The sequence below is a fragment of the Podarcis raffonei genome, chromosome 17 (genome assembly GCF_027172205.1).
Source record: "Podarcis raffonei isolate rPodRaf1 chromosome 17, rPodRaf1.pri, whole genome shotgun sequence".
NCBI classification, from domain to species: domain Eukaryota; kingdom Metazoa; phylum Chordata; class Lepidosauria; order Squamata; family Lacertidae; genus Podarcis; species Podarcis raffonei.
In genome coordinates, this window is record NC_070618.1 from 28,149,229 (window position 1) to 28,166,565 (window position 17,337).

General features: G+C 43.0%; 1 protein-coding gene across 3 annotated transcripts in view; it reads left to right on the top strand.

The window, feature by feature from the left end:
* Window positions 1-17,337, top strand: part of KANK1 (KN motif and ankyrin repeat domains 1) — a 127,208-nt gene that overhangs the window by 106,656 nt on the left and 3,215 nt on the right. For all 3 annotated transcript variants that reach the window (XM_053371166.1, XM_053371165.1, XM_053371164.1), the window contains 8 exons: window positions 2,445-2,660; window positions 4,090-4,192; window positions 5,756-5,980; window positions 9,001-9,088; window positions 11,942-12,161; window positions 13,824-13,966; window positions 16,229-16,429; window positions 17,160-17,258. In XM_053371166.1, the coding sequence (XP_053227141.1) occupies window positions 2,445-2,660; window positions 4,090-4,192; window positions 5,756-5,980; window positions 9,001-9,088; window positions 11,942-12,161; window positions 13,824-13,966; window positions 16,229-16,429; window positions 17,160-17,258 (1,295 nt within the window). The remainder of the gene's footprint in view (window positions 1-2,444; window positions 2,661-4,089; window positions 4,193-5,755; window positions 5,981-9,000; window positions 9,089-11,941; window positions 12,162-13,823; window positions 13,967-16,228; window positions 16,430-17,159; window positions 17,259-17,337) is intronic.

A 17,337-nucleotide genomic window follows, 5' to 3' on the forward strand; every position in this document is an offset into this window, starting at 1 on the left:
AATTTGCAGGAATCTTTTTTTAAAAAAATAAAAGTTTTAAGTGGCTGTTTATGATAGATGTAGCTTTCCTACTTTAGAGAGAACTAGGTCCTAGACACTTGCATGAAATTAAGCTTTTATTTTAGCAGAACCTAAACCTGCTGGGTGTTAGCCAACAAATTTATACTCCAGGTAGATCTGTTGAAATTAATGAACATGAGTGACACGAGGCTCATTGCTCTCGCTGGATCTACTATAATTTAATTAATTTAATTTAATTTATAGTATAATTTAATTTGCTGACTTTTCCCACTGCTTTTGATTTTAGAAGCCCTTAATTGATTTACAAAAGGGATATTATCATTTTACTTACACAAAGTAACTTTTAAAATTGGTGTGGGAATGTCACACAAGTTTCCACTATTTGTTTTTAGTCAAGCGTGCCATATAGTGGCTATTGAGAGCTACATTGCTACTTGTTTTTTTAAAGAAAATATTTTCCGCACAGACCTCAAGCTTAAAATATTTAGAGGCCTTAAAATGAATGGCAGCCCAGTCTCTTAATGCGTTAAGTCATAGTAGTTCCATGTGTCAGACCAAGTCTCATGTAGCCTTTGAGAGTTAGCCTTGTTTGGCAACAACAGTCCCGTATCTTTCAAAACGTTTCCCCCCTCTTTCCTTCTTGGAAGCAGCCACAATGGAAACATCTTGTTAAATATTTGCAGTTGTTTAATGTGCGTATAGGAGATGTACCAGGATAATAATAAGAAAAACAAAAATCATCACAGTTTCCCAGAAGGAAAAGCACATTTTGAAAGACGCTGGATTTTACTGGGCCATTTCTTGGGGGTGAGGGAGAACAACAAGGCAGAGGCCCATTCCAGCTTCTCCCAGCTGCCTGCAGCATCTTCCAGGAAGAGCTCTTAAAACTTGGAATTTGTATCCTTCCACATTTCATTGGATGCATTTTGCTGTCATGAATCAGTCGGCTTTCAAAGCTTAGCTTTACATGGTGTTCCACAAAGACTCCACGTTTATTGGAAGAAACTAGAAATAATTTATTCTCAATATGCTGAAGGGCCATTGTCTCTTTAAAAAAAAATGCTACATTTTATGTCTCGCTTTGTAAGCACTCTTTAAATAAAATAAATGAATACTCCACCCCCTATTTTGGCAGCTACCTTGTTGCAGAAAGTCCAAGAGCATCTTTTTCTCTGGAGGATAGAGGTGTGAGATATAGAAGTAACCAGCTTCATTTCCAGATGTTAGATTTACCGTATGGGAGGGACTGTTTATTATTAACTTTTTGCGTGTGGTCATTGAACAGCAGCACCTTTTTATACAAGTAAAAACTGATGTCCTTGAATTCTGGAAAGAAAAGCAAGATGGTAATTTTTTAAAAAATTAAATAAGTCCAGTGAAATATCTTCAATATGTTCAAATTGTTTTACAGATAACATTTGAAGATATTTCACTGGACTTATTTACAGGGAACCAGGCAGAGGGCCTTCTTGGTAGTGGCGCTCACCCTGTGGAACGCCCTCCCATCAGATGTCAAGGAGATAAAGAATTGCACAACTTTTAGAAGACATCTAAAGGCAGCCTTGTATTGGGAAGTTTTTAATGTTTGCTGTTTTATTATGTTTCAGTATATGCTGTAAGCTGCCCAGAGTGGCTGGGGAAAACCAGCCAGATGGGCAGGGTAGAAATATGATTATTATTATTATTATTGCTACTACTACTACTGCCACAGCTTCTGTGACCAGGATGCAAGAGAGGGGAGGTGTCTATTCTTGGCATCCAGTGAAATGTGAGCATGTTTAAGAAGTTGGTTTCAATGTAGAAGAGGGCAAGCAAGCGCAAACAGGAGCAAACTGTTGTGCATTGTGGATATTTGAGGCATTTCCAAATATAACAAAATACTAGAAATTGAGTACAGTGGTACCTTGGTTCTCAAACTTAATCCGTTCTGGAAGTCCTTTCCAAAACCAAAGTGTTCCAAAACCAAGGCACGCTTTCCCATAGAAAGTAATGCAAAATGGATAAATCCGTTCCAGACTTTTAAAAGCAACCCTCAAAACAGCAATTTAACATGAATTTTACTATTTAGCGAGACCATTGATCCATAAAATGAAAGCAATAAACAATGTACTGCAGTCTCACAATCCATCAGTAGCTGAACAGTCACGAAAACAAAACAAAAAAGGAGCCACAAAAACGCAAAATAAATAGCAAAAACTGACACACCTCAGCATAACAAAATGGAAGTGTGTCACTCAAAACGGAGCACATTCGGCTTCCAAAAATGGTTTGCAAACTGGAACACTTACTTCTGGGTTTGCAGTGTTTGGGTTCCAAGTTGTTTGAGTACCAAGGCGTTTGAGAACCAAGGGACCACTGTATAGCAGAAACATTAAGCCAGAAGCTTTCATGGTTCAGTAATCCACTCCTTTCTTTGCCGACAGCGGACAATTTGTTGCACGTTCCTCGTGGCCACCCTGGTAGTTCTCATTTAGTTTCAAGCTCCCAAGTGTTGAAACTGGGTCAGGAGATGGGGACAATAAGCAAGGAGAAGACCACCCTAGTGGGAGCAGGACTGGACCGGACAGCCTCGCCGTCCCAAGACAGCACCATGTCTCCAATTAATCTTACAGATGACCAGTTGGCCTCTGGGCTTTATGGTAATTTATTTATTATTGCTTTATTTCTTTTTTGCTTTGTTGTTATGTGTGCTGTTGTTAGTTTGTAAATAAACCTCTCTGGCCACTATGGCTTCTTTGTGCACCACTCTCAAGGGGAACTCTTTTAGGGAAAATGTCATTAATTCAAGCAGGAGAAATGTAATTCATAATAGAATTATACCCTTGCTCCATGCCCATTTGGTTAGAGGAGGATGCTGATAATGCAAAGTTTGGGGCAGCTACATATTCCACCAAGTCCCTTACAACTCTACGATTCTATTGTTGCAGACAATGCATATATCTCAGCAACCCAAATATAGTGACACCTGTCTCTTACAACATGAAGGAAATGTATACAGTTGTACCTTGGATCTCGAATGGCTTAGTTGCTAAACGTTTTGGCTCCCGAACGATGGAAAACTGGAAGTTGAGTGTTCCAGTTTCTGAACGTTTTTTGGGAAGCCAAACGTCTGACGGTGCTTCCGATTGGCTGCAGGAGCTTCCTGCAGCCAATCAGAAGCCGTGCTTTGGTTTCCAAACATTTTGGAAGTCGAATGGACTTCCGGAACAGACTTCCAAGGCACGACTGTATTTCAAAGTAAGCTCTAAAAACACTTGTGTCTCATACTTCTAAATCCCTTTTGAATCCCCTTTTACATGTTTGCAAACAGTTCAGAAAAATGTTTTAGGTAATAACTAGCTGGTGATCTGTTTCAATTTTTGTTTGGTGTTTGTTGTATTATAAATGTTTCAAACCTCTTTGCTTTCTTAATTTTTTTATTTTGGGGTGAAATTGCAGTATACGGATATTTTTTTAAAATAAATAATCCAAAGGCTAGAAGAGGAGGCAGCTGGCCATGGGGAAGAGGGGTCAGGGGAGGGCTAATTTCCAGTGCATTATTCATTGGGACACAACTTTATGTGCTTATAACCATACCAGTGGGACGCGAGTGGCGCTGTGGGTTAAACCACAGAGCCTAGGGCTTGGCGATCGGAAGGTCGGCTGTTCGAATCCCCGCAACAGGGTAAGCTCCCATTGCTCGGTCCCTGCTCCTGCCAACCTAGCAGTTTGAAAGCACATCAAAGTGCAAGTAGATAAATAAGTACCACTCCAGCGGGAAGGTAAACGGCGTTTCCGTGCCCTGCTCTGGTTCACCAGAAGCGGCTTAGTCATGCTGGCCACATGACCCGGAAGCTGTACGCCGGCTCCCTCGGCCAATAAAGTGAGATGAGCGCCGCAACCCCAGAGTTGGCCATGACCGGACCTAATGGTCAGGGGTCCCTTTACCTTTTAACCACACCAGTACATCTTAAATCTGTAGGTGAACCAGAGCAGCTTGGCTTTAAGATCTGAAACAGCAGCACACATAGGGATGTGAAAGCTGTACTTAAATGAGTTCTTGTGGCTCTCTCTGTCTCTCTCTCCCAGTATGTGCAAATGAGGGCATGTTGAAGTCCATCATGAAGAAAAAGGATGGGAAAAAGGAAGAGAATGGGAAGAAGAACCTGCAGTTTGTCGGTATTAATGGAGGGTAAGGAATTCCAGGTCTGAAATAAGCTGATTCCTTTTCAAAGTCATATAAGCAAAACTGACTACAGTCGTACCTCGGAAGTCGAACAACGTTTCGGCTCCCAAACGCTGCAAACCCAGAAGAGAGTGTTCCGGTTTGTGAATGTTTTTTGGAACCCGAACATCCAACGTAGGTTCTGCAGCTTCCGATTGGCTGCAGGAGCTTCCTGCAGCCAATCGGAAGTGGTGCCTTGGTTTCCAAACATTTTGGAAGTCAAATGGGCTTCCAGAACAAATTCCATTCGACTTCTGAGGTACGTCTGTAATGTCCATTATAAAAACAAAAGGAGACTTCACAATATGACAACCTAAGGACTAGCTTTCCATGCAATACTTCCGCTTTGTTTTGTGGGTTCCATGTGTTTCTCTGCTGTGTACAGTTTCCGCTGCATGCAAATCCCCACTTTTCTAGCCCTCAAACAGCGCCGTGCTTTCCACAACTAGCTTTTTATGATGTCGGGAATGAGAGCTGCCTAGAATGTGGCTGCACTTTGCTCCTTTTCCCCACTGTGACATTTGTGCCCCGCACCCTATGGTCAGGAAGAAGAATATCCTGTTCCATTTTGGCAATTCCACACCATTACATGAGCCTTCTCTCTTTTTCCTTTTTAAAATAAAATAATAAAATTCAACTCTTTCAAGGCTTTGTGCTTCTCCTCTTCAGGGGAGAGAAGTGGAGCGTGGATCTTGCATTGTGTATTTTAAGACATTAAAAAGTATTATATTCTCTTGTAGCAAAACTTCTCTAATGTATTAAGCGGACAACGTAATATTGTGCTACTGATAGTAGATCACAGCTAGTGCAAACTTAAGGATGTGACAGGAGAGAAAATTCCTTTCATGGCCTTACACCAAAGTCTGCCGCCCAGCGAGTACCCACTCAGCGACCTCATATTTGGCCTGGTCACTTCCTGGTCTGCAGGGTTCTCATTGGCTAATGCCTTTTACACTAAATGCCCATGAATTTTCCAGTTTTATGGTCTTTCAGATTAACTGAACACAGCTGTCAATTTGCCATGTGTCTAGTAGACTTGCCCACTTTCAGCGTGTCTTCCTTTTCATAAAAACAAATTGGATTTTCTGCAACGTTTCTGCCTTCTGACAAGACCAATTCGCAACAACAATTGGAAATGGCACTGTATACAAAACAGCTATTATTGCTGAAATGTTGTAATCTTCGTGGGGTCACACGGTATTTGCATGGATCAGTCAGTTAGATTTGTTGCCGTACTGTAGTTTTGTTAGCCTTGACTAACGTCTGTTTGCCCCTACCATTCTGGTGCTTGGTTTCTCCTCTACTAGACAGTGCTTTACTACAAATCTTCACTTTCGAACCTTTTGGAGAGAAGCCACCAGACTTTTCTGGACATAGTTTATTCCTCCTCCATAAATACAATCTGTGAACAACTGGAATCTCGCAGCTACTTAAGTGAAATGAAATAAGCGACATTTTTAATAAGCTGCTTATTAAATGAAAGGAATTTATATGCAGCATCAATAGACAACTGAATTTTGTCATGTGTAGGTATGAAACAACATCGAGTGACGATTCCAGTTCAGAAGAGAGTTCGTCATCTGAGTCGGATGATGAGTGTGTCGGGAACGAATATGCTCAAATTGAAGAGAATGGGAGTTTGCTTGCGGTGGAAGGACAGCAGGAGATAAACACTGGAGATGTTAAGTCTGCCAGGGTGGAAGAAATAGTGGAGGTTCAAGAGGTGGAGATGGAGAAAGTGGAAATCCGTGAGAGGTACAGTTGCCATTTATGCATTCTAAAATGTTCATGTGTTTAGAAGAAGAGTTTGGATTTGATATCTCGCCTTTCACTTCCTTTAAGGAGTCTCAAAGCGGCTAACATTCTCCTTTCCCTTCCTCCCCCACAACAAACACTCTGTGAGGTGAGTGGGGCTGAGAGACTTCAGAGAAGTGTGACTGGCCCAAGGTCACCCAGCAGCTGCATGTGGAGGAGCGGAGACGTGAACCCAGTTCCCCAGATTTCGAGACTACCACTCTTAACCACTACACCACACTGGCTCTAAGGGAAACTAGACCCCAATTCTGACCATTGGTCTACAGCCTAAGCTTTGGGGGCCAAGTTGAACGTAAGACTTATTTTCGGAACCCAAAAGCTAATTCCTGCTTTGTGTATTGCTTAATATTCAGAGCAGCAGTCACTGCAATCTCTTTGTATATTTCCCCAAATTTTCAAAGCGTTATTTTCACTTCTCTGTATTTTCAAGTTGCTGTATCTGGAATTTCTACCAGGTGTACCTCTCTTATTTCCCCCTCCCCATAAGACCTGTTCCCCAGTACAATAAAAAGAAAGAGTGAACCAGGGATACCTCAAGCCCCCTTGTAAGTCCTTCCAATTTCTTTTATAGACCTGTTAAAAGCATGTAATTTTTAAGGATATTTAATCTACCTCGTCATTGGACAAAGGGCAGATAGGAGGACTACACAGCTGCCTCCATCCAAAACTGTGTTCATAGCTGCAAGATTCTTCCTCTTCTAACGCTGGCTCCTTGGTTTCCTGTGTAATTCCTCCTTCTGAAGTCTGGATATGTCTACTAATCTTTCTAGACTGAGAAATATGCTGAGTGTGGTCTATTAAACCCAAACTCTATGAATGTTAAGTTGCTGTCCCACAATTTGTTTGCATTGTAGGCAGTACTGTATGTGTTTTATTATTTCTTACATAATGAATATACTAAAGCGAGAAATATGGTTTGCAAATGAGAGCCAAAATGAAACTCCTGTGGAGTTGGGGGGGAAACATTGCTAACACGTAGAGTTAAGAGTGGCGCCAAGAGACTTAAATAAATGGCAGAAATGGTAGCACAATAATGGCAGAAATCAAACGTTGATATTTCAGTAGCCATCAAACAATGCATATTTATTTAGTGATGAGTGCCGTTTAATCAGATGCCACTCAATAATGTTTGCATCATTACTATTAATTAAACATCCACCGCTTGATTAGATGGCATAATTCAAATGTATTGCACAGTTTAGAATCATAAAGCTGGAAACAATATTGCTCCAGTATAATTGACAATCCTGTCCTTTGTGACACAAACATCCTTTGCAAATTAGTCTCTGGCACGATTGTACAATGGCGACCTGAATGACTTCAAGTGCACCTTGTCAGAGATGCTTGCAGTGTAACATAATATGTCATGGCTTGACCATGGCTCTAGGGTAGAGCAGCTGTTTTCCATTCAGAAGGTCGCAGGTTCGATCCCTGGTGTCTCCAAGTAGGGCTGTCTCAGTTCCTGGAGAGCTGTTGCCAGTCAGCGAAGACAATATTGAACTAGATGAACTAAAGGTCTGACTCAGTACAGTGGAACCTTGGTTCTCGAACTTAATCTGATCCGGGGGTCCGTTCAACTCCCGAAACGGTTCGAAAACCAAGTGTCAGGGAACTGCCATCGCAGCCAGGAGTGGAGGAAGGGCTCCCAAGCGATGCCGGAGAAGGTCCTAGCAGGAAAAGAGGGGACTCAGCGACCGGGGAAGGAAATCAGTGTTACACCAGGGAGAAAGGCGGGCAGAGGCAGGCTTCAGAGAGATGGCTCCAGGACTCTTCGCCAGAGACCAGCGGAGAGAGCACGGGTCCTCCACTGCCCACACCCACCCTGCGCAGAAGACTTCCGCGCAGGGAGGCTAGGCGGAGACTATCCGTCAAGGAACTTTTATGTTGGAAGAAGTTCAGGAAACGCCCACTGACGGATTCTGCCAGTGACTGAGACAGACGCGGAATCAGGGCTGTCCAGCCAGGGAAAGGTTATTCCAGGCAACCTCGCCGAGAGTGGCGGCAACTTACGCACGAGCAACCCCCAATTCCCATTACACCAAGGCATGGCTTCCGATTGGCTGCATGAGCTTCCTGCACTCAAGTCGCGTCGGACGTTCGGCGTTGGAAAAACATTCTCAAACCGGAACACTTACTTCCGGGTTTGCAGCGTTTGGGAGCCGATTTGTTTGGCAACTAAGCCATTCGGGAACCAAGATTCCACTGTACAAGGCAGCTTCCCATGTTCTTAAGTAACATACATTGGAACAAGCCATCCATAGGTTCAGGCAGCCAGATTTCTTGTTGCATTGGAGGGGTCTTCACAAGTATTGCACGATAGCTCCTGTATCTACCTGCTTTCCTTCAGTCCTCTAAACAGTGACGCTGCATAAGGGCTTTCAAGTACGAAGGCTTTGTACACAACTGCTGATTCTATACAGCCTTTACCAGTGCTTTTTTTCTGGGGGGGACGCAGGGGGACGCATACCCCTAAACCTTTTGTGAATCTAAGTTTGGCCTCGTTGAGGAGCATTATTTCAATATGCGTAGGAAAATGAGAGTACATACATATATATATATATATATATATATATATATATATATATATATATATACACACACACACACACACACACACACACACACACACATATATATATATGAAAAAAAGCACTGGCCTTTACACTAATTGGATGGGCTTTAAGAGGGTGGGGAGATATTTTAGGCATTGATCTTTGAGGATACTTTTTCGGAAGCTTAGAATAAAATGTGTAATGCATCTTACCACCTTCCTTGGTATAAAGCCAGTTCATGCCACTGTTCTTCTTTCTCAGAGTAGCTCCACTGTCTTCTGCTGCCCTAAAAAATTCCAAATTGCAGCGGTTGATAAAGAGCATCCTATTTCTTCATCCCCCCTACCCCAAACACAAATGCCAGAAAGTGTGTCGTCTAAACTTAACTTCTTTCCCCCCCTCCTTCAGATATGAATTGAGTGAAAAGATGCTTTCTGCCTGCCATCTTCTTAAAGGCAGCACCGATGATCCAAAGGCTATGCTCAGCAAAGAGATAGTAAGTCCAGTGCCATTTGAAAATCCTATATGCTCTCATTACTTGCCACATTAAAATCTGAGTTGCCTAAGAGAAGTGGTTAGCTACGTGTTTCATAGAGCTGTCTATATGTCAAGACATCACTGCCTGGTTGCTGTAGTTTGCCAGATCCTGCTTGGATGAAGCAAAAAATAGCAAGGCCCATAAAAGGGAAATTTCCCTGGAAATAGCAGGTTGCATTTCCTGCTTCCTGCAGCAAAGCTATCCGTGTAGACCTGGTTACAGGTAGGTAGCCGTGTTGGTCTGCCGTAGTCGAAGCAAAATAAAAAAATTCCTTCCAGTAGCTCCTTAGAGACCAACTAAGTTTGTTATTGGTATGAGCTTTCGTGTGCATGCACACTTCTTCAGATACAGTGGTACCTCGGGTTAAGTACTTATTTCATTCCGGAGCACTATTTCTGGGTTAGCGGAGTCTGTAACCTGAAGCGTATGTAACCTGAAGCGTATGTAACCCGAGGTACCACTGTACTGAAGAAGTAGACCTGCTAAACTACTGTGGACACTCGAGGGACCATGGTAGAATGAAGGTAGCCACATTTGTGTGCCAAAATGACCAGGCATGCTGAACCCCAAGCATTCCTTCCCTTTAATAAGAGTGATGGAGGCTTGAATCTAATTTCAGTCCCATCCAAAAAGACTTCAGCCCACTTACCTTCCCAAACATCATTGTGCCGCTAGTTAATGCAGCTATTAATAGAAGGAAAGCATTTTTTAAAAGGCTTGTTTTAAAGCCCCATGAAGCATCCTCAAGCTGCTGAAAGCAGAACTACCATTCACTTAGTCATGCTTCTGATCTTGGCAGCCCTAACACTTTTGGGAAAGTACACAGGATAGGAAGTTTGCATTCCTCTTGATTATGAAAGTATAAAGTTTGTGTTCCAATGTGGAATGTACTCCAACTCTAGCCAAACACAGGAAGAAATTCTTTCCATCTCTCCATTTTTTAAGTTGGGCTGAAGTATATGCTCTGTGCCACGCAGACGAGCAGATCAAAGCCAATGGGCCAATACTTGCCCTTCAGCCTCAGGTGTCCCCAAATACGGACCATAAGACGCACCTAGTTTTTAGGGGAGGAAAACAAGAAATAAGAAAGGAACGCAAAGCATGCTGAACTAAGAGGGAACGCTCCTCCACCTTCGCTCAGGAGGCTTTGCGGGGCTACCCCTGAAGCCAGGAGAGCAAGTGGGATTGGTTCGCACCGATCCCTCTTGCCCTCCTGGCTTCAGCCTCCTCTGAAGGGTGGGTGTTCCACAGGGTGGGTACCACCACCGAGAAGGCCTTCTGCCTGGTTCCCTGTAACCTCACTTCTCGCAGGGAGGGAACCGCCAAAAGGCCCTCGGAGCTGGACCTCAGTGTCCAGGCAGAACGATGGGGGTGGAGACGCTCCTTCAGATATACTGGGAGGGAGGGAGGAGGTGCTCCTGCAGTGTGGGGGGGGGATGGAATGGCGCAGTCTGAACCAACAGAATCCCCACGCCAATCCGCGGGCTGGATCCTGAAGGCAATTGGGCCTGATCTGGCCTGTGGGCCTTCGTTTGCCGACTCCTGGTTTTTGGCATCATTTTAGTGAAAAACTATGTTGAGTGTATACACACAGATGAACATGTATGCAAATGCCACCTTAGAGATAATTAGTATTTCTGGAGGGCTCATAGCCAATAAAGCTCAATTTATGTCAATCCTGACTCAAGAGCCAGATTTTCTGAGTTAAAGGACACACCAGTCGCAGATCTGCCCTGCTGGCTCCCTTTCTTCTGTATCACACAATATTAGTTCATATTTCACACTAGAGCTTCTGCTCCATCCTATGTTAAAAGTATGGCTTTTGTCCATGGGGACCAGATTCTGCTGAAGCAGTTGAGCACACCCTAGAGACGTATGGCCTGTGGTTGTCTATTGCCCTGGTCCTGCTTTTAGCACCAATAAAAACAATGCAGTGTTAAAAAAGAAAAGCAAACCCAAGTATCCTCACAATTTAAGAATTTCAGATTATGGGCAAATGGGGCTGTTCTCAAATGCTGCATAAATGTTAATGATCAGGGGGAGGTGAATCTCACCAAGGCTGGTTCTCTTTTCTTGACAAGAGAGGAGGAGGCTCCTTGCACGCATTCACGGTTTTCCATGCTTTTTTGTCAACCACCAAAACACTCTCTTTATCCGAATATCCATGAACATACTTATTTCAAATAGTTGCAGGAGGCAGGTAAAAGTCAAGCCCTGTTAAAGCAGACTTTGTGCTTTGTGTGGCAAAAATACTACCCCCATCGTTCTACCCGGACACTGAGGTCCAGCACCGAGGGCCTTCTGGTAGTTCCCTCACTGCAAGAAGCCAAGTTACAGGGAACCAGGCAGAGGGCCTTCTTGGTAGTGGCGCCCTCCCTGTGGAACGCCCTCCCACCAGATGTCAAAGAGAACAACAACTACCAGACTTTTAGAAGACATCTGAAGGCAGCCCTGTTTAGGGAGGCTTTTAATGTTTGATGTAGTACAGTATTTTAATATTTTTTTTTGGAAGCCGCCCAGAGTGGCTGGGGAAGCCCAGCCAGATGGGCGGGGTATAAATAATAAATTATTATTATTATTATTATTATTATTATTATTATTATTATTATAGAAGCCAGAAAAGAGTTGTTAATAATAATAATAATAATAATAATAATAATAATAATAATAATAATAATGTGGTGGCCTACGAATTTTTGCCAACTTTTGATTTAAAGGAGAAGGCTACTTTTCCTGTAATTTCAGTACTGGAAAGAAACTGCTTGCAACTACAGGCATCCCTTTGAAAAAAAAAATGTGTGTCTTTGGCAGAGATTTTGTTTAAACACCATCCAGCATGAGTGGTTTCGTGTATCCAGCCAAAAGTCGGCTGTTCCTGCAATGGTTGGAGACTACATCGCTGCTTTTCTGGAGGTTTCTCCTGCAGTCCTCAGATATATCATCAACATGGCGGATGGCAATGGCAACACAGCTCTCCATTACAGCGTCTCCCACTCGAACTTTGAAATTGTGAAGCTGCTTTTAGATGCAAGTAAGTTGGCTGTTCTGAAATGTTTGTGTGATCTCCGTGCAGAGCACTGGGTCCCTCTCCAGCAGAATGTCAGATAAAAGTCCTGGGACGTGACGGTGCAACACAACATCAGCATTTAATATTTCTATAATTTGTGCCACCACTCCTTAAGCACGACTGATCTCTAGCATCTTAATTCCCAGCAAGCAGGTGCAGATAACCACCTCCTGAAGCCACCTGTCCCTTCCTTCCAGTTCAGACCTAGGTTACTAGAGCTCTCATTAGTGGATGAATGTTGCTTCAATAAGGGCTGCAATTGAAAACTGCCTTTCATCATTCTGCATACAATTAAATGAGCTTGTAATGATATGAACAGCTGAGACCAGGTTGCCTTATAAGACAACTTGCCAGAACTGGATGCTGATGAACACCTGGTGTCTTAGTTGGGAAGTTCTGAAATCAAAAGTTTCTACAACACTCTTTGAGGGATAATTTCCCATATTTGAATCTTTGAGGGATAATTTCCCATATATTTGAACCTGTGGAGTCCTGGAAGTTTCAGAGGCAAGAGGCCTATTGAATTAAAATTTGGATTGCTTTAATATAGTGTATATAGTGTATGATTATTTTGTAACCTCAAGGTTAATTAGATTTTTTAATTTTTAACTGTTTGCATTTGAATGTTTCCATTTAAATGTTTACTGAAAACTGCACCTTTTAAAGAATATTCTCTGCAGTGGAAACTGGCTTAAAACTGTAGTTTACAGTTCTCTACAAATATTGGCTTAATCTGCTGCTATGACTTCAGAGAATGCATGCTTTTTGCTTCAGTGTCTATTCTTGTCGCAATGTCGCATGTGAATATTTATCTTGGAAACAGCAGCCAATAAATTTCAAGTTTGTGTGACTAGTCATCTTACAGAAATACATGCAATCTGTCTGTCCACATTTTTTTTTTTAATTCGAATCAGTACATCCAAGACTTCTTAGCTAGCAAGTTTGAAGGCCTTCGGAGCTCCTTTTAGAGACTCTTGGGCAAAGATAATAAACTGGTGTGCTAGGCCTGAACAAAAGCAGTAGCTTCCTTGACGCTAGGAATTTGCTTCCTTGCTTTTGGCAGTTGCTCAGGGGACCTGAACGCATTTGAAGCCACACAAATGCTGTTCAGTGAAGAAAGCCATTTAACCGGCAAGTCATGTCTGAAAGCTTTGGAAATGTAAAAAAGTGTTCCTTAATGGCTTAATGGTGTAAAGTTGCAGGGGGAACGGTGCAGACACTTTTATATATTTCGGCCACTATTTCACTGTTTTGTGTGATGTTTCCTGTCGTAAATCCGAAGCTTTATCCCTGCATACCTGAAACTCTGGCAGAAGCTGGTACTGTCCGCCTGCAGTTCTGTTCATAGAATTTTTGAACAATTGCCTTCAAGCTAACTGCCTTAGCAGTCGCATGAAATGTGGCTTTGTGCCCTCTCTCTCCTATAAAGCATACAATAATGAGAGTTGTTTGCTTTACTTGGCTCAAGAACCACACTTGCCTCCTTTGGAAGTCCTTCTGAATCATCTTCATTATGTAAGCAATTGCTGAACTTCCAAAAGGGCTGCTCTAGTAACAGACGATTCAGTTCTTTTGTACAGTTGCATCCAACTTTCTCAAGAGACGGTCTCTTCTTCTCCTCTGCAGATGTCTGCAATGTAAATCACCAGAACAAGGCTGGCTACACCCCCATTATGCTGGCTGCTCTTGCAGCTGTAGACGCGGAGAAAGAAATGAGAATAGTGGAAGAGCTCTTTGCCTGTGGGGATGTGAACGCTAAAGCAAGCCAGGTTGGTGCCGCTGAATTCAGCCTTCATTGCACAGCGATAGACGTTCAGGCTTAAGCTGCCCCTTAGTGTTTCTTTCCATGGTACTTCACTAGATCACTTAAAACAACCACTTCTTATTTTTGCTTTGCTGCCCTATGTAAACTGCAATTTCCTGGCATATTTTGCTGGCCAGGCACTCTTCTAGAGTCTGCCTGACTTCCTGGGCAACAGATTTCTGCTCCTACAGTAGGACTTTCCTCTCCTCCCTCTTGATTCAATTCGATTCGATAATCTTTATTGTCATTGTGCCATACAGAACAACGAAATTGAAAAATCCACATCAGACATTCAAAACCCAACAAGCCTGCTATCCCAGCTATCCCAGCTTGCTTAACCCCCTATAAACTCTGATACCCCATTTTTAAATATAATATACTCCCATACAGACTCCTTACAATGTGTTTAAAACCCAAATCACATTTGGATAGAAACTTTTTCTCAGGCGGCTAGTCCTAGTCCTTATAACCCTGTACCTTCTTCCAGAAGGCAGAAGCTGAAAGAGATCATTTCCGGGGTGCGGACTATCCTGCGCTATCTCTGCAGCTTTCTTATGGCACCTGGAAGCATAGATTTGATCCAAGGTGCGAAGAGTGCACCCAATTATCTTTGTAGCCCCACAGCAGATTTTGGTGGGTGCAAAGGGGGGGGCTGCAAGGGGGGAGGGGAAATCCCATAGTGGGAGTGGGAGTCCCCTTGTGCAATGCTGGTTGCTGCCCATTCTAACCCATTACTAGTAAATTCTGTGAGTAATGCAAAATGCCAGATCCCAACCAGACCCTCTTTTGATCTATGTATTTGCATTTTTAATAGGGTTTTGGTAAAAGGTGCAAGCATTAAATGCAAATTACTACCCCCCACCCGCAAACATAAGTAAATTACTGCATGCATGTGTGTTGTGCTTCGCATTTTTGTGTTTCTACTATTCACGTTGAGCCTTCATGGATGTTTTTATATCTGCAATTGTGTTAACTGTTTTTATATGTGTGCAATAGTTTTAGATACGTTTTGATCTTATTGTGAAGTCACTTTGAGTTGCCTCGTAGGACAAAGGTCCTAAATAAATAAATAATATACACACACAGTCAACATCTTCCCTTAGACCTGAATCTATTACAGTAACTTAGAATGAAGAGAGGTGTAATATCATCTGCAGTGGGGCGAAGCCAGCTTTCAATCAGTTTGCACATATAAAAACAGTTAAAACAATTACACATCTAATACAGATACCAACTGGGATAAAAAAATCTTCCCTTGTTGAAAAAGGAACATCTTCAACAGGTGCTGAAACGCTGCCCAGAGTGACTGGGGCAACCCAGTCAGGTGGGTGGGGTACAAATGATGATGATGATGATGATGATGTTATTAGAGATGGTTATATTGTAAGAAGAGAGAGTTCTGGAGAGGACATGCTGCCCCACTAAAGGCCTGGTGCTAACACTGTACAGAACAGACCTCCCGGTGAGATGGCACTTGTAGGAGGATTAGCTGGGTATATAGATGCATAGACATCAGTATTCTGTTTTGTTAGACTGTATAATAACGGACAGAGTTTCTTCTTCTTTGGCGACCCCTTGTAGCTGAGTGAGATTGTCTTCCATAAACATGGTTTTAAAAGTGAGTTCGTAAGTGACTGTGGAGGCCGATTCTGGATCCACATGTCCTTCCACAGAGGGGACACAAGTTTCCGGGCAGGGGTTGATCACGGTGTGGATTTGCCATGCATGCCTTCCACTTAGTGTGTTTCTCCCTTTCGTCCTGAGTTCGAGCGTCTTCAAAGCCCATGACACCTTTGGTGAAGGCTGTTCTCCAACTGGAGCACTCGCAGGCCAGTGTTTCCCAGTTGTTGCAGTTCATACTACATTTTTAAAAAATTTTCCTTGAGAGAGTCTTTGAGCCTCTTTTGTTGACCACCAGCATTACGCTTTCCATTTATAAGTTCGGAATATAATAGTTGCTTTGGACGACGAGAATCAGGCATCTGCACAACATGACCAGTCCAACGAAGTTGATGTTGAAGAATCATTGCTTCAACAGTGTTGATCTTTGCTTCTTCCAGTACACTGGCATTAGTTCGCCTTTCTTCCCAAGTGATGTGTAAAATGTTTCGGAGACACTGTTGATGGAATCTTTCGAGGAGTTGGACAGAGTTTGATCTGGGTATGACTCCACTATGCTAATCTGTGCTCCAGGAAACATGCATCATTTTTGTTCTCCTCCATGCAGGCTGGCCAAACTGCACTCATGCTCGCTGTGAGCCATGGGCGAATAGATATGGTGAAAGCTCTGCTGGCTTGTGGCGCAGATGTCAACATCCAGGATGACGAGGGCTCCACAGCTTTGATGTGCGCTAGTGAACACGGACACGTGGAAATAGTCAAACTTCTGCTGGCTCAGCCGGGATGCAACGGCACGCTGGAGGATAATGTGAGTTGCCATCAAAGGCCTGCTGTGGAGGGGGAGGAGGGTCAAATCAGCCCCCAGCTGGTGGCGGCTGGAGGAGGAGGAGCCACCGGCCACTGAAGCCGCATTGCCGCCATGTTCAGCTCCACCCCAACACCCTGGAGTCGACCCCCCTCCATCGCCTTTGCAAGCTGGCACCTCTGGCTGTGTCTGAAATTGCAACCATTATATCTTGAAGTCTTTATAAGGCAATATAGCACCCTGTAATTCTGACAACTGTGGGGGTTTTTGTTTTTGTCTCAAGATTACACATGTAGGAAAGTCGTAAAGAGAAACCTGCCCTCTGGGAGTGTCTGAAATTTAAGAATGTGGTTAATTTAACTGGAACTATCACAGCCAATTCTAAGATTTGATGAACATTTTATCACCCCATTTCTCTTTGTTTGGGCAATATAATGTTCAGCTTCCTAAAATGGTCACCAAATTACTTGGTGTTCTTGTGGTCCTGGTGTTCTTGTAATAATTCTACTCCCTCGTTGAGAAGACCCCCTGACCATTGCATTGCCTCACAAAACAGAAACACAAATCTTGCCAATTATAATAAATGTTTTTGAAACTTACTCTATATGGTTTGGGCTGGCTGAATGACAGGACTTGCATTTTGCTCTCTTTCAACATTCAAAGGCTGTTGCACTTTTAAGGAAGTTCTAGATGGACATATGCACATTATTTCTCTCTCGCTCTCTTTTTTAAGGATGGCAGTACGGCACTTTCGATAGCCCTTGAGGCAGGGCACAAGGATATAGCTGTTCTTCTCTATGCTCACGTGAACTTTTCCAAAACACAGTCCCCGGTGAGTTACATGGTTACATTCCACACATAATTCTTTGGTTTATGTGGTCAGAGTTGGCAAGAGAATTTTTGGGTCTTCG